Source organism: Pleurodeles waltl, chromosome 11 (assembly GCF_031143425.1).
Source record: "Pleurodeles waltl isolate 20211129_DDA chromosome 11, aPleWal1.hap1.20221129, whole genome shotgun sequence".
Taxonomy (NCBI): Eukaryota; Metazoa; Chordata; class Amphibia; order Caudata; family Salamandridae; genus Pleurodeles; species Pleurodeles waltl.
Window position 1 is genome coordinate 127091993 of NC_090450.1, and position 21088 is coordinate 127113080.

The 21088-nt window shown below is 44.5% G+C and overlaps 1 protein-coding gene across 1 annotated transcript in view; it reads right to left on the reverse strand.

The window, feature by feature from the left end:
- SMC4 (structural maintenance of chromosomes 4) overlaps positions 1-21088 on the reverse strand; it is a 451201-nt gene that overhangs the window by 315816 nt on the left and 114297 nt on the right. Inside the window, exons 10-12 of the mRNA XM_069213253.1 lie at positions 19585-19749; positions 4801-5034; positions 2887-3072 (exon numbers count right to left, since the gene is read on the reverse strand). Coding sequence (XP_069069354.1) covers positions 2887-3072; positions 4801-5034; positions 19585-19749 — 585 coding nt within the window. The remainder of the gene's footprint in view (positions 1-2886; positions 3073-4800; positions 5035-19584; positions 19750-21088) is intronic.

A 21088-nucleotide genomic window follows, 5' to 3' on the forward strand; every position in this document is an offset into this window, starting at 1 on the left:
TGTTTGAGAGCAGTGACCTAGTACTGTATTCTTCCACTTTGGTTTCTTTATCTGTTGCTGTGATGGACTATTTTTGACATTTCTTTGGTGCTCCCCTTTTACTGTGCTTTTCAGCCTGGTAGCTGCCTGCGTTTTATTGCAGCATTCCGTTCCTCCTACCGCCTCCCAAGTTGACATTTATTTTGGCTTTATTCTGGTTTAGTTTTAGTTCATAAACATGAGCTTGCACATCCGAGCGTACACTTGGTTGATGAACGAGCACGGATGGCTGAAGATGTCACGCCATGTACAGGGCAACATGGCATTGTTTTTCAACTTACCAGGTTAGTGTGGCAGTGGAGATAGGTGAGGCACTGTTAAACGAGGTGGCAAGTGCTGGTGTTGTCTGTCTGCAGAGCCTCGTGTGCACACTGCATTGCTATCTGTCATTACATTTGTGTTCTGAGGCGCGGCTGAGTCATTCAGCCTCGACCGGGCCAGCTGATCCTGCACGGAGAGAAGGGAGCCTGTGCTGTCACCTGCATACCTACAGGTCACAATGCACAGCTGACGCAGGGATCCTGGTCATGCACGACACGATCAACATCAGTTTTATGAACGTATTGTATAATGTGCCTTTAATCGAACAAAACACTTCCCTGCATCGCTCGACCAGAGCAGGTGAAATAATTTTTGCTGTGTATATTAACATTCCATTACTTTGTGTGACAATATTTACCTGGGCGCACTCTACTCTGCCCTTGTGTGTTTGTGTTGGGATGCAGTTGCTCTAGGCAGCAGTGTGCTGCCCAGATATAGTTCCTTCTCCTGCCACTGGGGGCATTGTCATTGCAGTAAGTCAAGGGCTGCATCACAGTCTGACTAAAATCGAAGTCTCTCATTCAAAGAGGAAACTATGGCCAAGATCCCCACTGGCCAAGGAGAAAACTACCTACCGTCATGGATGAGAACCAGTATTTTGTGGTAAATTTGAGCAGGACAGGGCCTTGAATACAGAAGCTTATAATCAGCAGGTCTAGGTTTGAATAAGCAGCTTCAGGGCTGTAAACCTCCACATTACCCGAGTGGGCTGGCTGGGCAGATTAATTCAAGCAGCTTAGAGCTAGTTACTTTATAAATCTGCTCTTTACAGTATAAACTGCTCCACAGTCTGTGCAGCTGACGTTTGCATTACTTTAGTGTTTTTGAACTTCATATATTATTATACATTTAAATTAAACCCGCCAGGCTGTGTAAGGGTTATGGACATTCCCCACGGTGTATTGATTTTAGTGCTTGGCTGTGTGAACCTCCAGGCCAGTGCTTACATAAAGATCTACAGAAATGCCAATCAAAACACTCTACACCGATTCAAATATACTTTGGTAAACCATGTACTGTTTAACAGTGTATTCCAAAGCTGCAAAATCTAGACGCACTGTGACTACAGACCTTTTCACGCCCAAGAAGCTCAGTTTGCTGTTCGTGCTCTGTTCAGAAAGTTTCAGTTTCACTTACAACACACAGTTGTGTTTATGACCCAAGTAAACCATTCATGGGGACAGTATGTTTAGAGTTACAGTCTAACGAGCGGACAGCCAAGAGCATGAATCAATTTGGTAATTTTTAACGCATTACAGGCTCTATAAAAAGTGCCTTCACATTTTTGTGTCATTTTCACTTATGGCACTTTAGCACATTTGCAAACAACAAAACGTGAACTGATAAAGTCTTGTGTTTGTGTGAAATTAAAATATTCAGAAAGGTTCCAGAAAAAGTAACAAGCATCTCAAGGCAGCTAGGCCTGTGTTTGGTAAAGGATCGCCAGAAACTCTTCTCAGCTTAACTTGGTGAAATCTATTGTCTTTGACCTTTCAGTTATTACCCAAATGCCCATTGAGTGCTTGTTCACTAGTGTCAACCAGTGCTTAATTTGTGCTTGTTGTTTCCGGTGCGGAGCACCAGCACTTATTTCTGAGGGCCGGCGCTTACTCTCAAGCATTTACTGCTAGCAAAAGACATGTGGGAAAGACGGAGGAAGAGAAAAACTAAAAAGCATCAGAAAGGGGGATAGCAGATAGCCGCAAAAGTGAGCTGAAGCGGCAGGGGGTGGCTGTAAATGGATTGAAGAGGCCCAAAACGGTTTCATGATTATGCTGCCTCAGTATTCCATGCTCGCACTTTTAATTGTAGCAGCTGCATGTTTAAAAGGAGAGCTTTGAGCACCGGCACCTTTTTATTTACAAATTAAGCACTGGTATCAACCTCTTTTTTTTTTTTTTTTTTTTTTAGGGTCGAGGGCTCAAGCGCTCTGGCCTGTTGTAATCTCTCTGTGGGATTTTAACCACGCCTACTCTTGCTATTCATTCTTTGTTGTGCTTGTCTGAAATGCTTCATTTTATTGGTACATTTTGTGAAAAGTCCCTCCTCTGTGTGCTGAGTTCCCTCCATGGGCGATTTAACGAAGTGAACATTTATCTTGGCCTCACACTTCCTCCTGTTACAGCGTGTGATAGCACTGCCTACGGTTTCGGTTTGCCTTTCATCCCAGCTGCAATCCTTTCTGAACATTCACCAGAGCCAATAACTCACACTGACGGCGGCAATAGCGCTTTGAATCAGCTCGCTTCTGTCAACTATTTTCCTTTTCATTTTCAATTTATGTGGCAAGAAAAGTCCAGTTAGGAATTTACCACACTAATAGCTCTCTCAAGCAAACTTGAGACCCATTACATTGCAAATGCTTGTTAACTTTCATGGCAACCTTTTGTAAAACGGATCAATAGTTTTTTAATAAATGTTAAATGACTATCTATGCAGACATTTGTTGCATATTGAATGTAGCATAAAAATAATTAAAGTGAAAAACTAATAGTGTTAAGTGAAATAAGCTTTAGAAACAATTACCAGTCTTCCATATATTCCAGGAATTTTTCCAGTTTTCTTCTGCTGAATCAGGGCATCAAGAACTTTTCCTCTGCTACGATTTGCTGACAATGAACTCTTGGCTTCCTCTACTTTCTGACGAAGATCTCGAACAGTAGTCCTCAAATTCACTTCCTCTTTCACAAGATTATCAAGATCCATCTCTTTCTAAATTAAAAAATAAATGTGTATATATATATATATATATATATATATATATATATATATATATATATGCAATGAATTATTAATTTCAATTACCATGGACATTTAATTGTACAGTGAACATTTACTTTCAAAAGCTGCTTCGTCATATGCAACAGAATTATTACTAACTTAGAACTAAGAATGTAACCCGTAACAAACCAAGTGCTGCTCCTACCAAGAAGAAACCATCAAAAAGACTGTCTGACCTAAGAAAATGAGAATCCTTGCCTCTGGCTCACCAATATGATTGAGGTATCAGTCCTCATCAAATTGCAAACTGACTGAAAACTCCTCCTCCAATTTGTCTGAATTCCAACAAGGCAAAAAGCATTAGAAATCCCATAACTTCTGAACCATGTGTAATCAAAGCAACACCACCACTTTTGTTCTTTTGAACTTGTTTGCTCCATAAGTTTGCATGAATAACTATCTGGACTGGTAACATGAGGGGGGTGGGTGGGATGGTGTAGGGGGCGGACACTCTTCATGTGTCAAAGCATTAAAGTCAATAATTAATCAGGAATAGTTTGGGGCACCCTTAGAACTAAAGCCGTCTGATTTATATCACTTCTAATTTTGTCCAGATAGCGGGCACCTAAACTTATTTTTCCACAGAGTGAACCATATACAGTGTGAAAGAATAAAAAAGGAGGCGCTACCAATCCATGACACTCAAAAATAGAAGTGGTGGAAAAAGAACATACAATAGAAACATAATAAAGTGCACTGTGGTGGTAAAAAGAGGCATATGTAATCAATATTAGGAAGCCACGATACTCAGCATGCCTGTATGGCCCTACCCCTTCATGGGGGGGGGGAAATAATTAAGCACCAAGTTAAACATTGGGATGTCCTTCCACTGAAAACTGCTGAACCAAATGACCTCCGCATTGAAAATCCTGAGAACAGGAGGCATTGCATACTAAGTACAGATATGGCAGGATTCCTTTCTGTATCTCAGATATTAAACACTTATGTCTTGGGCAAGTACAATGGAGGCAAAGTGGGTAATATGGCACAGCACACCTAAGAATACTAGCATTATTAGAGGAAGCAATTAGTTAATATCCAACCCAATGTTTTTCTTTCTTGCTTACCATTTTATCTAAGGTATTATATCTCTGATGCAAACTCCTGCAATTATAGGTGCAAAGAAACAATTGGTACACCAGCAAACATATCTTTAATCGTAACACTTAATGTAGGAGAATTAGCAAGGTCATTTCAACATAAGAAAACCCTCTGGCTTAGTTAACAAGAATGCTTCATACAAGCCTGAGAGGTACAATATTCATTACTTAAGACCACATTTTCACTCATTTATCACCGTGTCTTATAAGCAGTGAGACGCCTGCTTAATACAAAAGAGGTGGTCTACACAGACAAAACGCTTCGTTATTAAACTTCAACACACACATTACCAGCCTTTAACCTGGATTCCAACTAATTTTCAATAACCTTCCTGCCTTCAACCCATATTATGATTGATGAGTGAGCATAGAAACGCCAACAAGGTATTCGAATATGCCCCTTTGTTCAACTGTCTTGGACTATAACATACTGCAGTTCTTCCAAGCATTCAGTCGATGACGGGCTATATCCTCAGGGGACTAAGGTAACCAGCAACTCAGGAAGGTGCAGAACATAACTAATTCAATTTCTATTAATGTGCTTGCATGTAACACTTACCTTTTTCAATTCCTGTTCTGTCTGAGGCAATTTTATCTCTAGCTCTTTGATCGCAATTTTTCTTTCACGCAGAGTATCTGAAGCAGTTGTCAGAGCTTCCTTGGCCTTATTCAATTGTAAAAGAGCAGTATTATGTCGACTCAGATAAATATCGAGCTCAGACTGAGCAACTTCCATCGCAGACCGTGCTTCATTTACAGTTTTGCTGAATTCCATCAGTTCTTTTTCCTTTCCCTGCACAATAGTCGAGCAGCAAGATAGTTAATTTTCACAAGCCTGACAGTGTTTAAGTACATATTAAGACCACACTAAAAACATTTCAGAGACAAAACTGGTAAGAGGAACAAAACCATTATAGGAAAGTACCCTTTCATAGTTACCCCCATTTTCTTCTGGTTGTCAGTATGTTTGACTGTGTTCACTGGGATCCTGCTAACCAGGACCCCAGTGATCATGCTCTCTCCCTTTTAACTTGGTAACGTGTACCATTTTCACCCATTTGACATACTTGTGTCACAATGTAAGTTCCTTGTATATGGTACACAGGTAACCAGGGCATTTGGGTACCAGGGGATCCCCACGTGCTACAGCATGTATTATGCTACCTATGGGGAACCCATGCAAAGTGTCTGCGGGTCTGCCACTGCAGCCTGAGTGAAAGGGTGCACGCACCCTTTTTCACCATGGGTCACTTCACCAGGTCACTATAAGTCACCCCTATGGCAGGCCCTCCTAGCCCAGAGGGCAGGGTGCAAGTACCTGTGTGTGAGGGTACCCATGCAATGGTAAAGGTGCCCCTCCCCCACGAACTCCAGTGTCATTTTCATGGACTTCATGAACGCAGGGACGCCACTTTACGTGTGTACTGGACATGGGTGAGTAGTGCGCTATACAAGTGTGAAGTTTTACAGTTTTACGTATGTCCAGCTTCATCTGAGTAACTCCGAACCTAGGCATGTTTGGTATCAAACATGTCAGAATCATACCCCATTACTGTTGTCCTTATTGGAAGTATGATTATTCCATGCACTCTGGGGGCTCCTTAGAGGGCCCCCAGCATTGATCCTATCAGCCTTCTAGTGTTTTCCAGGCAGCCCAAGCTGATGTCACCCCTAAGACAGCTTTCTGCCCTCCTGCTGCTTGAGCAGCTCAAGCCCAGGAAGGCAGAACAAATGGTTTCCTTTGGGAGAGGGGGATAACACCGCCTCCCTTTGGAAAGAAGCGTTACATGTCTTGGGAGGGGTAGCTTCCCCAAAGCACTGGTATGCTTTGAAGGGCACATTTGTTACCCTCCGTGCATAAAACAGTCTACATCGGTCCAGCAACACCCGTCCCTGCTCTGGCGCGAAACTGTACAATGGAAAGGGGAGTGACCACTCCCCTGTCCATCACCACCCCAGGGGTTGTGCCCAGACCTCCTCCCGAGGGTCCCTGGTGTAGGAAGTTGGCTCTGTATATACTATTTCAAAGTAAGAAATAGTGTGCACAGAGTCCAAGGGTTCCCCTTAGAGGTAAGATAGTGGCAAAAGTAGATAATTCTAATGCTCTATTTTGTGGTAGTGTGGTCGAGCAGTAGGCTTATCAGAGGGTAGTGTTAAGCATTTGTTGTACACACAGAGGCAATAAATGAGGAACACACTCAGACAATTCCAGGCCAATAGGTTTTTATATAGAAAAATATATTTTCTTAGTTTATTTTAAGAACCACAGGTTCAAGATTTACATTAAACACTTTAAATGTAAGGTCCTTCATTTAGATATTTTAGGAACTTTGAATAAAAGCAATATCGCATACAGTCTTTGTAGAAATGGCAATAAGCTATTTTCAAAGTGGAAACACTGCATAAATCAACAGTTCCTGGGGGAGGTAAGTAAAGGTTAGTTTTGGAGGTAAGTAAAACACATACAAGTCTCAAGTTTGGGGCATAGGCAGCCCACCGTTCGGGGTTCAAAGCAACCCCAAGGTTACCACACCAGCAGCTCAGGGCCGGTCAGGTGTAGAGGTCAAAGAGGTGCCCAAAACACATAGGCGCCTATGGGGAACAGGGGTGCTCCGGTTCCAGTCTGCCAGCAGATAAGTACTTGCGTCCTCGGGGGGCAGACCAGGGTTTTTTTTGTAGAGCACGGGGGGGTGGTGGACACGAAAAGGCACACCCTCAGCGGCACAGAGGCAGCCAGGTGCAGTGAGCAAAGCAGGCACCGGGTTTTATGTTGAAAACAATGGAGAGACCCGGGGGCCACTCTAGCATTGCAGGCAGGCATCGGATCGGCGGGGGTGGGGTGGGGGGAGCGCTTCTCGGGACAGCCACCACCTGGGCAAGGCAGAGTCGCCTGGGCGTCACTCTTGCACTGAAGTTCGGTTCCTTCAGGTCCTGGGGGCTGCGGGTGCAGTGTTGGTTCCAGGAGTCTGGTCCCTTGTTACAGGCAATCGCGGTCAGGGGGAGCCTCTGGATTCTCTCTGCAGGCGTCGCTGTGGGGTCGTCTCTGGTTACTCACGGGCTCGCAGTCGCCGGGGAGTCCTCCCTGAGGTGTAGGTTTTCTGCAGGTCGAGCCGGGGGCGTCGGGTGCAGAGTGTGAAGTCTCACGTTTCCAGCGGGAAACGTGAAGTCTTTGGAAGTTGCTTCTTTGTTGCAAAGAAGTTGCAGGTTTTAAACAGGGGCTGCTGTTCACAGGAGTTTCTTGGTCCTGCAGTCCAGGGCAGTCCTCTGAGGCTTCAGAGGTCGCTGGGCCCTGTCGGATGCGTCGCTGGAGCAGGTTTTCGAAGCTGGAGACAGGCCGGTAGGGCTGGGGCCAAATCAGTGGTCTTCCTCCTTCTCTGCAGGCTTGTAGGTCAGCGGTCCTTCTTTCTTCAGGTTGCAAGAATCTGATTTCCTGGGATCTAGGGAGCCCCTAAATACTGAATTTAGGGTTGTGTTTAGGTCTGGGAGGGCAGTAGCCAATGGCTACTGTACTTGAGGGTGGCTACACCCGCTTTGTGCCTCCTCCCTGTGGGGAGGGGGGCATATCCCTAATCCTATTGGGGGAATCCTCCAAACTCCAGATAGAGGATTTCTCAAGGCAGGGTCACCTCAACTCAGGACACCTTCGGGGCTGTCCTGACTGGTGGGTGACTCCTCCTTGTTTTTCTCATTATCTCCTCCGGCCTTGCCGCCAAAAGTGGGGCCTTGGCCGGAGGGGGCGGGCAACTCCACTAGCTGGAGTGCCCTGAGGTGCTGTAACAAAGGGGGTGAGCCTTTGAGGCTTTAACACCAGGTGTTACAGTTCCTACAGGGGGAGGTGTGAAGCACCTCCACCCAGTACAGGCTCTGTTACTAGCCACAGAGTGACAAAGGCACTCTCCCCATGTGGCCAGCAACATGTCTGGTGTTTGGCAGGCTGCTAAAACTAGTCAGCCTACACGGATAGTCGGTTAAGGTTTCAGGGGGCACCTCTAAGGTGCCCTGTGGGGTGTATTTTACAATAAAATGTACACTGGCATCAGTGTCCATTTATTGTGCTGAGAAGTTTGATACCAAACTTCACAGTTTCTGGTGTAGCCATTATGGTGCTGTGGAGTTCGTGCATGACAGACTCCCAGGCCATATACTCTTATGGCTACCCTGCACTTACAATGTCTAAGGTTTTGCTTAGACACTGTAGGGGCATAGTGTTCACGCAATTGTGCCCTCACCTATGGTATAGTGCACCCTGCCTTGGGGCTGTAAGGCCTGCTAGAGGGGTGACTTATCTATACTTCATAGGCAGTGTGAGGTTGGCATGGCACCATGAGGGGAGTGCCATGTCGACTTAGTAATTTTCTCCCCACCAGCACACACAAGCTGTGAGGGAGTGTGCATGTGCTGAGTGAAGGGTCCCTAGGGTGGCATAAAACATGCTGCAGCCCTTAGAGACCTTCCCTGGCATCATTGCCCTTGGTACCAGTTACAAGGGACTTACCTGAGTGCCAGGGTTGTGCAAATGTGGAGACAAAAGTATAGTTTAGTGAAAGAACACTGGTGCTGGGGCCTGGTTAGCAGGGTCCCAGCACACTTTCCAATCATAACTTAGCATCAGCAAAGGCAAAAAGTTAGGGGGTAACCATGCCAAGGAGGCATTTCCTTACTCCTGGGTTCTGCCATCTTGAATCCATGGTTGGCAGGGACCTCTGGGAGCATGTGAGCAGAGCCCCCTCCTGATAGGTGGTCACCTGGCTGGGTGACCCATCCTCATTTCACAGCTATTTATGGTCTCTCTCTTGGGGGGGTCCTCAGATTTGGCTTGCAAGATTCCAGTAGGGCTACTCTGCAACCTTACTTTGACTTCTAGCCAATGGAACCCCAACTGGACCCTCCAGGAACCGACAATCTGCATCCACGAAGACTTCTTGTAACCTTGTTCCCATGGCTCCTTCTAGCTTCTGCAACATTTCCCCAGTTGTCCATCCTCTGAGGGTGGCAAGTCTTCAGCCTGCACGAGAAGGAAGGATCCCCCCCCCTGCATTCACAGGGACCTACTGCAACGGCGACCGGCTGCGTGGATCTCCTCTCATCCTGAGCTGTGTGGATCCTGTATCACGGGTGGTGCTCCAGAGTAATCCTCTCTGCCAGCTGTCCAACTTTGGTGGAGGTAAGCCCATGCCTTCCTACACGGGACAGTTCCCCCCCCGTGCACCAAGTCTCTTGCAGCTGCCAAGGCTTCTTTGCATCTCCTCCAAGGGATCTTCAGGCTGCGTGTGGCTCAAGCTCCCAGCACTCCTTCCTGTGACGCACAGCTCTCTGTGTGGTTCTCCTGCGGCATAGGGGACCCTTCTTCAGTCGTGCTGCGTGGGTTCATCCTGTGTGACTACTGTGGGTGCTGCTTTTGCTTCTGTGGGCTGTCGCTGAGTGCCCTCTCTGACTCCCCCTCCTAGGTTGAGTCCTACTGGGCTTTGCTGGTTCCCAGTAGCTCCACTTTTCACCAACCGCAATATTTGCCTTTGCCAAGGCTTGTTGGTGCAATCCCTGCACCAACACCCGACTGCAATAATTCTTCCTGCGTGGGACATTGTCTGAATCCTTCAAGAATTCTTCAACAATTCCAGGGCTGGAGTGCTGACCTTCTTCGCATCACCGTCGACCAACTCCTGCATCCACAGTTGGTGGGTAGTAGCTTCTACTCCTACTGAACTCTTATGTAACTTCTGGACTTGGTCCCCTTCTTCCACAGGTCTTCCTCTTCAGGAATCCACCGCTAGTTTCTTGCAGTCTTGTCTGGGTGTTGCATTTTCTTCATTTCCTTCCTTTTGGGTGGTTTGGGGAAAATCCACTAATTTACTCCTTTTCTCCAGGTCGCTAGGGGGCACTGTGGTACTTACCTTTGGGGGTTTCCCAGTACCCCAAGCTTCCCTCTACACATTCCACTTACCTAGGTTGGGGTCCTGTGTTCACACTCTTTTTTTAGTACATGGTTTGGGCTCCCTTTAGGATCACTATTGTCTAACTGCATTTGCACTGTTTTCTATCACTTTCTATACCTACTTCTGGTAACTAGTGTGTATATTTAGTATGTTACTTACCTCCTATTGGAGGATTGCCTCTAGTACTTTTGGGTAATTGTGTCACTAAAATAAAGTACCTTTATTTTTTGTAACACCGAGTGTTTTCTTTCATGTGTGTAAGTGCTGTGTGACTACAGTGGTACTGCATGAGCTTTGCATGTCTCCTAGATAAGCCTTGGCTGCTCATTCACAGCTACCTCTAGAGAGCATTCCTACACTATACTAATAGGGGACACCTGGTCCTGGTATGAGGTATAGATACCTCAGGTACTCACCACACACCAGGCCAGCTTCCTACAACCATGTAAAACTTGGCAGCCCTTATCACAGGTAGATCAATATTGTGCCCACAACTGAAAAACATGAATGAAAACCGACAGTGTGACACGCCATGGGCTAACTAAATCCACCCGAACAAATTGGGATACTACCAGTAACCTCTAAAAGAAATGCACTAAACTTTTCCTTCAACAAGAACAGCATGTGACTCCTAAAAATTGTAATGTTGGGTGGTAGCTAAAAACAACGTTCGCAGTCTGGCAAGACACTTGTGTCACCATTACACACACACCTCATACAATATACAGAAAGGGCATCAGGGCCCACTGCGCCCTGGAAACGGCACGGGCACTTATTACCTTGGACTCAGACCATGTGGGAAAATCAGCTGTAAAACGGCCGCAAAAAATACTGATGTTCGCTTTGAAATGGCCAGCTATCCCCTCCTACGTATCTTAAGGTTTTTTTTCCCCTACACTCCGTGAACTATAGCGCGATGCAGTAGCCCGGCCTGTACTCAGTCAGCTGCCTTTTGAGAAAGAGGGGGCTTTCGAACAGCTGGATTTCGAGGTGGACGTGAAAGGCACTGGCGGGAATGAGAAAGACGCTCAGCTCCTTGAGAATTTGCCTCTGCTGCCTGGCCGTGAGAGGTCAGGTCCGGTTCAAAACAAATGCCAGAGCAACCACGGGCCAGGCAGGGACAGACTACTGCTCGGGTCCCGAGGGCAGTGTTGAGCTAAGTGCAGCCTGTCACCCGTTAATTACTAGTGCCTCTAAGATGAGCTAGCTGCCTGGTTGTTCGCAGTATCTTTTGAATTAAAAAAAACAAAACAATAGAACACCGAGGCCCTGTTCGAAACGCCCAATCTGTTTAGATTAAAACGTTAAAGCGGTCTCCTTTAACACTGGTTTCTTTAACCCACACGGGTGAATTAAAATACAACTGCAAGAGGACAGGGTTTACTCCGCAGTGTAAAGAAAAAGTCCTACACGAATAGAGGACGAGTGACTTCACTAGGGGATTCCTGTCCCATCCCTCCAACAACAAACCTTTAAAGATTGCATCAGCATAACCGAGTAGAAAGCATTAAATGTATATCCAAGCTCAGTGCTTTAAATAGGACGGTAATTAACGGTACTGAGTACCGGCACTTATCAGTGTTTTCCCCTTGAGTACCGAGACTTCGTGTGTCAAAAGAGCCCCGGTACTCCTAGTGGCATGCTGGGGGCAGGCTGTGGGGTACGTGTACGTGCAGCGCAGGTACTGAGGAATACGACGCCTTAAGAGGGAGCGCGTCTGAAGCGCCCCGACAGTTAATGGGGAGTGTTTTTCAGCGCCAGCCGGGTCGCTGCTGCAGCTTTACACGCCACGGCGCGACAGGAAGGCTACTGGTCCCGACACTGGACTGTCGCGCGGTCAGTTGCAGTGTACGCGCGCGGCGCTAGAACGCGCGCGCCGTTATCTGTCAGAAAGCCTACGGCCCTCCGGCCAAATTTGGCTGAGGTGTACAGTGCGCACCTGGTACTTTTTTGCAGTTGTATATAGTTTGAACTTGGCACGAGGACATTAAAGAACTTTAAATGAGAAGCACACGTTCTACACGATAGCATACTTTTTTGTTTTTTATGGCAAGGGGAGGTAAAAATCACAGCGTCGGCTCAACATCTTGCGATTCTGGGCAAATCACTTAATCTCCCCATGCCATAAAACAAAACAAATGTATGCCTTCAAGTAATACTTATGCTTCTCATGTAAAACGCATGAATGCATGCTTACCATCACGCCTCCGGGTCAAATTCACACTATATAAAACTACAAAAAAATAAACCTACGCCCTGCACTTAAAAGCTGAACTAGACCAAAGGGCACCAAGATGCTTTACATTTCAGAAAATGACGATACTGTAAATACCTGCCTCGAAGCCACGCCCCTTCCAGACCTACCCCAATCGATTTCTTGAGTACTGGCCCTCTTTTTCCATTTAAAGCACTGATCCAGCTAGAAGTTCAGACACAGGAAATTAAATGGGGTGCAAAGTGAGGAGATATGGCGCTCAGGATGTCAAACTACCCTATGTATTATGACAGGGAAACCCCACAAGGGAAACACCCTACCCTTAGAGGTATACACAACCTCAAAACAAAAACGATACACAATGAGGGTCCCCTCTTGTAGAACCATGCAAAAAAATTAAAAAAATAATACGAGAGATAGATCATATAGAGCATAATAACATAAAAGTCCACGTCTCATGAAGCAAGTTCTAGAGTCCACTGATAAATCCAAAATTTATTGCGAAAATTCAGAACATCAAAAGGTAGATTGTATTTCCAGCCCTCATTGTGTATCGTAGAAGTTCAGACACTTCGTCTCTAGTTATATAGCATTTTAGAGTGCAGCGCAAGGCCACACAGCAAGCCTTGATTTTAGCCTGCTCCTAGGCAGCAACTTCCGAATCGGAAATTCTTTCTATCGGATTGATATCCACATCCGAGAGTACCCCAATGAGAAACAAATTGGCTTTCTGATTTCGAGTGCGACCAAGGTAGGCGCAACCAGTGCTGAGTCCTGCAAGAGTGCATGCAGAAGGGGCAGTGTCTTGTGCAGAGAAAGAAGTATTTTGGTCGCTGCCTGCTGCGAGCATCCTTCAATATCAGACATTAAATGAAATGCCACATGACCGCCGCCTCGGAGAACAACATACCGTTTTAAAGTTCGGTGGATAGAAAGGGGACCATAAACATACCTCGTACTTAAGCGTGATTTTACTAAGAGCTACATTCCATCTCTTTACATCTTCCTCAGTAACAAAGGCTCTGAAACATGAAGCCAGTACATTTATTGGCCCGTCACGACTGGATGAATAATAGCAGTTGGTAAAGTCGCTAAATGTAGTGGGGTTTCATATTACATAAACAACCGATCCTTCAGTGACTCAAATGAACACCCACAGCTTTCTGCGGGGTAGAAGCCCTACTTTGGAGGAAGAATCCAACACTAAACCATTAAATGATCTATTCATCCCCTGCGAGTTTTCCCACACATCAGGAACAACGCGAAGGTTTTTTTTTTTTTTTTTTTTTTTTTTTTTTTAATATGGCAAAAAAAATGACACTTCCTGAAAATTCTGTCGCCAGTTGCAAAAAACAAACAAAAAAAAAAAAAAAACATTTTAGGTTTTCAGTTTATTTGCTGCACTGCTGGAAAGAGAAGAGTTACTACTAAAGCTTTGTCAAAGACGATACGTTAGGCTTTTCCATGAAAATACAAGCCAGACCTATTTATTCCGTTCGCCAATGAGTTTCCCTTGGCTAATACTGGTTCTCAAACTGGCATTGTAATGCATACAGAGGACTTGTTTGAGATGGCCCTTTCTGCAGGGTTATCCCCAACTTTCTGCCTTTCTCCTATTTTTCTGACCCTTTTTGTTTGCTTTGGGACTCTGGGCGCTTTACCACTGCTAATTAGTGCTAAAGTGCATGTGCTCTCTCCGCTGAAACTTGGTATAATTGCTTTACACCAGATTGCACCACCCACAGAAGTAGCCTTTTAATCTGGCCTCAGGCCTGCCACTGTAGGGCCTGCATGTGCAGTATACTGCCACATTGACTTGGCAAGTCAAACTACTTGCGAAGGCAAAAACTCACATATTGCTGCACCTAATTCACCCCTAAGGTAGGCCGTAGCTGATGGGCAGGTGCTGTGTATGTAAAAGGTAGGACGGTCTTTAGTTTCTTACTACTAGGAGTGCTGATCCTCTCATAGGATTACATTGGAAATGCACTGACTTGTCTACGTGGCATCTTCTGATGTATGAAGAATAGCGTGGGCAGGTTTAGTATGCTTGGAATGGTAGCGAGAAATCTTGCTTATTGGCTTCAGTGGATTTTTTATTACCATGGTGGAAACCTCAAATTTAGAAAGTGGACACTGTGCTTATAACTCTAGTGCTTTTGCAGCCGGACTCCAATCCACACCTGGGGCAGAGTGACAGCTCCACTTGGTGCATACTTTCCAGACAGCCATCACACTGAGGGGCAGGGTGTGACAGAAGAGGCAACTGCATACTGATCGTCCTCCTGGGCTGGGGAAAGGAAGGTTGTTCACACCTTACATGTGAATAGGGTAGGTCCTGCCCTCACACAATGGACTGTTACCACCTTCTGATGTGTGGAGACAGGGCTGGTTTGAAAGGTTGTTGTGCTTGACCTGAAAGGACTTCTTTGAAGTTACCCCCCTGAACAAAGGCATGTTTGATTATAAGTACAATGGGTTTGCCCCCTGACGGAGAGCACTTTTGGAACTGGGAATGAACCTCTGTCAGAAGGACTACTAGACTGCACAAAATGACTAATTTGGACTTCTCTTCCGATTCTTGCCCTGCTGTTCGTACTCCCCGTCTTGGACTTATCTGGCACTGCAGGACTGCCAGGAGGAACCGCCTTTAGGGATCCTTGCTCTAATGTGGTGGCTGGGAGGACTGCCACTTCACCATAGCTACCCAATGAGCTGGTCTGCTGCCTGCCTTGTGACCTTGAGTGCTCCCCAAGGGCTGGACTGCGTACCCAGCTCATGCAGCCCGGAGTTATGGTAAGCATGTGAAGGAGTGCTTTCTACTGTCCCAGGAGAAATGGCGTGTAGTGCTTTGATCTTTTTGTGTGCTGGTGGATGAGTGCTATATTGAGCCCCGACGTGTACTGATCACGTGCTGCAAGAATTACATTAAAGGTGTCCCAGCCGACGGTGGCCCTCCGGGCAGAGTCTGGAGCACAATGAGCCCCTGTCACGTTGCTAAGGCAACCAGGAATCCTCCTATCATCAGCACAGCGGGACCTGCCCAGGGACTGCCTAATGATACCAGCATAGTTGACACAACCTGGCTCCAGGAAGACAACTGCGGTGGTGGGGGCTCCTGGTAGTGGGGCCGCTTCGTACGGGAGGGGCAGAGCCACCAGGAGCTCTCCCCAGTATTGTGTGTGCCCCTGGGCCCTAGGCAGCCGCACCATGTATTTGCATGCGGCCTGGTTCCCTTCAGGGCCTCAGGGGACACAATTAGTTGATCACCCAGGAAGCTAGCCTATGTGCTGGCAGAGGCGACCAGCAGTGCTTGGCGTATGGGGAGGTCCATGAAGGCCACCCTGCCAAACTCTGCTGCGGCAGCAGCAGCAGCAGGTCCCCCCCCCCCCCCCTCCCCTCTATGCTGTATCTGCACATACCTAGGGGGGTGGGGGAGTTCTCAATGGAGGGGCCCACCTCTCCGGGGCCAACCAGCACCTCAAGGCTAACTTTTCCCAAAACTACCACAATTCCTGCAATAGAAGCGCAGGTACCCCAGAGGTCTATGGTGCACACTTCGACCATAAGTATATTTCACCAAGCTTTCTCTTAGGATTCCCGTAATACATCTAACAGAGGGGTGGGGGTAGGATACACCAGTGCATTTCTTTGGGGCATATGTTTTACTTCTTGCCTGACGTTTTGGGACGCATCTCTTTTTTTTATCTGGTAGTACCAAGATAACAATTAAAGTCACCATATGTGCATATGGTGTTCAGTTATCACGCTCCCTACTGCTATGATGACACTTAGGAACGGGATGCATTATAATATTTTCGGCCTGGATAATATGTTGACTATTGCCCTCTTGCATACCGAGTCATCGCACAGCTATGTCATTCCACGTGCAACATTCATGATTTATGGTGTGTGGATGCCTACACAGTATTTATAATGGATGATACCTTTGGCCTAATGATGCATGGGGATTCATGTGGTTACTACCATAACTTACCTGCTGTGTCTCAGGTCCTGATGTATAACAATCTTGTTGTTGCCTAGCCAAGATAAGGAGTACTGACTTAGCATTTGCGTGGTGCACACAGTACTTGTGAATATTGTCACTTTAGTTTCATTGCCCTGCTTCCCTATGCTGATAGGTAAGGCAGTGACAACTGGGTGGGGATGTGGAGGGACAGTTTATTATAGGCCAGTTTGTTACACCAAAAAATGTAAAATTGTGTGCTAACTATTCAAAAAAGGTATCTAGACTAGCACAGTTCTGTAAAATTACGATGGAATCTGCCTGCTATGCAACATCTTTTGAAAAAAACGGTAGTGTCTCAATTTAGTACATTTCACAACATTGCATGGACATTTATTAACCCTCCCTCTTAACACCATGAGTGAACATATTGAACCAACTGTCTGGTGTCCCTTTCATCATGGCCAATATTGTTATGGGTGCTGGAACATTACAAGCTTATACAACAGAAATGAGTTTTATTAACACAGTCCATCTTAAGCTTAATTACTTGAAAGTGCTTTCAAATGCTACTTTCAAGTAAATTAGACACATGAAGTAAAAAAAAATGACCTGACTTAGATTACACAATTTAGTCATACAGGAATCCGGGCTTTGAACCCAGGCTTTCTGATCACACAGTGCACTTAAGCCACGGACTAGGAGCCCTATTTAGAGTTTGGCAGACGGAGTTACCCCGAAACAAACATGGCGGATATCCCATCCACCGTATTACAGTCTCATATGCCATGGGAATCTTAATACGGAGACAGGATACCCGTCACATTGGTGACGGAGGAGCCCTATCTGCCAAACTCTAAACCAGGCCCTTGGTTAATTTTTCTTTCTCCATCCTCTTTAAAACCAAAAAACAGTGTTTTTGTACAATTCACTAGGATGAATAGTACACGGAGTTAAAGAAATAGAGATCACAGGTTAATCTGACACTATCTAAAAAAGAAAAAGGTAGATAAAGGAAAGAGAAGGCAGGACACCATGTGCTAATATCAGTGGCTTTTTCACATATTACATAGCTATTCAATGCTGGGGTCGAAGTGCATTAAAACGATATGTATACAGCTGTGGGACCAGGTCACTGAGTGCAGAGGCGGACTCAAAGGTTAGGCTAAAGAACAAAATATGCTGTAAATATTTTGTTGATCTTTCACCATCAAGTAGCCATATATATATTAAAAAAAACAGTGTATATGAAAAACTATATAAAAGTTTAACTTATCCGTAGGAAATTCACAGTTTTAGGTTATATGTTCTCTATTGGTGAATATGATCCCTACTGATGTCTATGTGTACAATCGGAGGACAATAGAATGTAATCCTTTTTGGTGCAGCAGGAAATGTCACCTGTGTATTTTTAGTGCTATGAGGTTCATGAAAGCACTGTGAATACACATCATTATCAGGGCCGCTAGAATTATGTGACAGTGCGGCTAAGGCATTTTTGGCATGGTTATTGCTCTCCTGCATTTACCACATAATCCATCATCTGCTGCATAATCTGCAGATTTTAATAAAAAAAAGTGGCTTCTAGCTCAAACGTTTCAAAAGTTAATACATTTGAAACAAGTGTTGACGTGCACTCAAAGGTCCTTTGCAAAGGTTGACTTCTCACCTTTCTATTGCTATGTTTGCTTGTTAAGCTGAGGTGCCAACTATGCCCAGACCGTGCTAACAAGCATACAAATAACAGAATATTGAAGCAACACTATCAGACAATGTGCCACATTACACTGCATAATTTGCTTTTTCATGACACATAATTTGCCCTTCATCTGCTGCATAATTCCAGTGGCCCTGGTCTATTTTAAATGTGCATTACACACAGCAAGATCAAGGCTGCCACAAAATGCACACATACATTTAGGTTAACGATAAAGTGCGTCTAAATTAAAGATGTCAATAATCCGCAGACCAAACCTTTTGCATATATGTTTTACATTTAACTTTTCATTAAATGCATACACTCTCTAGTTCAGCTTGTTCCTGCCATGCAATACTTCTCAAAACGAACATGTCTGCCATCAGGAAGCTTTTAGTCACTGTACTCCCAAGCACCCTTTATATTTGCAGTCACTAGTTGCGCACATTTGCATTTCTTTTAGGAAGCAGACACCCTGGCAAGAAGGCTTCTTTCTTATTTGTCTGCCCCTCCTTTGGGATCACAGCACAGGAGACTCCCTCTCTTCCACTCCAGGTGGGAAATCTGAATTGTGCAAATTAACTTTTATCCTTTAGCTGAAAGGCTAAAATTATGGACAAATGCTGCCCATTAAGCCATCCATCAGGGACAACCAATATTAGCGCTAAATTATGGACAGTCCGTGAAAAGTACGGGCAGGTATTCACCCTACTTTGACACTGCCATCAGTGTCATTTTATAGGCATGTCCATCACAAATGTGCGCACCAGAGTGCGTGAGGCATACCTAAGCAAAGGACGCCATCTTGTGCAACTGGTACACATGGTCCAAATGGGTCACACAATTCACTAAGCCATCAGCCATCTGTGAACAATGCAAACATCCTTTTATAAATGTCAACCATGATGCCAAGTAAATTATGGGGAATGGTCAAACCTTTTGTAAAGCAAACAAGTGGAAAGCCGCCCGATGCCCCCCAATACCGCTGTATATGTAAAAAGGCCTGTGCACTTTAACATGAAAAACACAAATGTCATTGGCCACACAGATCAGACTAAGAGTGGGGAATCCACTTCAGAAAACGGGTACACTCTGGAAGTTCAACAGTCAAAGTGCAGGACTGAGGACAAACAAAACTGTATAAATATGGACGGCCTTAAATGAAATATCACAATGAACTTCATAAAGAAAGGTTTCTAGAAAAAAAAAAACAGAACGAGGGCAAAAGGAGACCGCTTTAACATGCTATGCTAAAAGACTCATCACAAATGCTTCCAAATCCTCATGCATCAGAAAAAAATAGAAGAGCCAGATATCAATTGCAAAATAAAGTTTAAGACGAGACTAATGTCAAGACCATTCGTGGATGAATGTTTTCAGTGCCTTCATCTTGGAAGGAAGTTATTGGTCCCACTACAGTGTTGTGACATACAGTTCCTACCAGTGAGCAATAGAAAAGGACAACAAAGAAAAGAAACAGCGATCCGATGTGTATGTATGTAAAATACAAATGAAATATGAATATAACAAACCTCCTTCTCCTCTTGAAGTCCCTGTGTTTCTTTTTTAAGACTTTCCATTACTTTCTTCAGCTTATCTTCTTCAGTTTCTTTTTGCTTTTCTAAAGCCTCTTTTTTGGTGGTGGACTCCGTGATAATCTTATCACTCTGGCCAGGTATATTTTTTAACTCCTCAACCTAGATTAAAAGTTTTGCTTTTAAAGATTCTCAATTTAATAAAAACAACATACATCTCAGTTAAAGTTTCAGCTTTTTAATATAGAATGCTTTCAATTTCAATTACTTTATTATTTTGCTTTGATGGAGTGGTTACATCCACCTGGCCCAGTAACAATAGAAATACCACCCTTGATGGGGGATTTAGATGCATTCGTTCTTGCCATCTCTCGTTGCCAACAGCTCAAGAAACCGGATGAATATCAGGCCAGAATAAAGTTACTGTCAAAAATACTGTATCCTAGATATTTAAGATCCCTTTTGTACCAACCAGAAGCACACACCGTACAAACGTTACTTACTTCATGTAGGAGATCCTTCTACACTCGGAGAATTTACCTAGCTCCATCTGTTCCAATAGATTTTGCATGACCGAGTTTACACAAGGAGTATAGCACATACACGTCTTGGAAAAGTGGGTGTGGTAAAAGGAGAAACTGCTTTAGTACCAAATCCTACACAAAGGATATTACACTTTAGTCTAACTTAAAAACATGCTTAATATCAGGAAGAATTGCCATTGTAAGGGTCTAGCAGTGTTTCCCAAACAGTGGGTCGCAAGCCAATTATTATGGATCATGAAAGACCAATAAATAAATATATATGCCTTTAAAATCTGTATTTATATTGTCACAATTGCTGCACTTCAAAAACAGAGGTCACATGTCAGGCTGTCTTCTGAGAAACTGCTGCTGCTTTTTTTTTTTTTTAAATATATAAAAACAAAGATTTGTGTTTACAAACTACCCTCACTTTGCAGCCAGAGAAAGAAAAGTAAAGTCACTTATGTGACAATCTTGCCAGGGTACACACAGTATGAAAGGAAAGGCTGAAATTTGTATCAGAACAAAATGTAAATACCTGTACATGAACTGTACTTATTCAGCTGCTAGTAAAACAAAAATGAAGCACGTTTTTGCTAATTCTAAGTGTGATGGAAACAAGGATTTTAGTAGAATCAAAATAAAGACTTTACTTTGTGATGAACAAATGATATAAATTCACTGTAAACACAATTTCACAGATTGTGAGTAATGCAGTTTTATCAGAAAAAAATAGCATGCCTGTTCAAATTAGTGGCTATTTTTGTCAATTTGGGCTCATTTTATTTCTTAAATATTACTCTAGATTTCTAAATTACGTTGGCACATCTCTTATGTTGTGTTTTCACGTTATTACTGTTTGTGTGCTGCATAAATACTTAAGAGTGCATCCAAGTCGAGTTCTTTTGCTACCAGCGGATTAAGCACAGGTTAATTTAGTTACTTTTGTGGTTCAGACTGACAAGGACTGTGGTTGT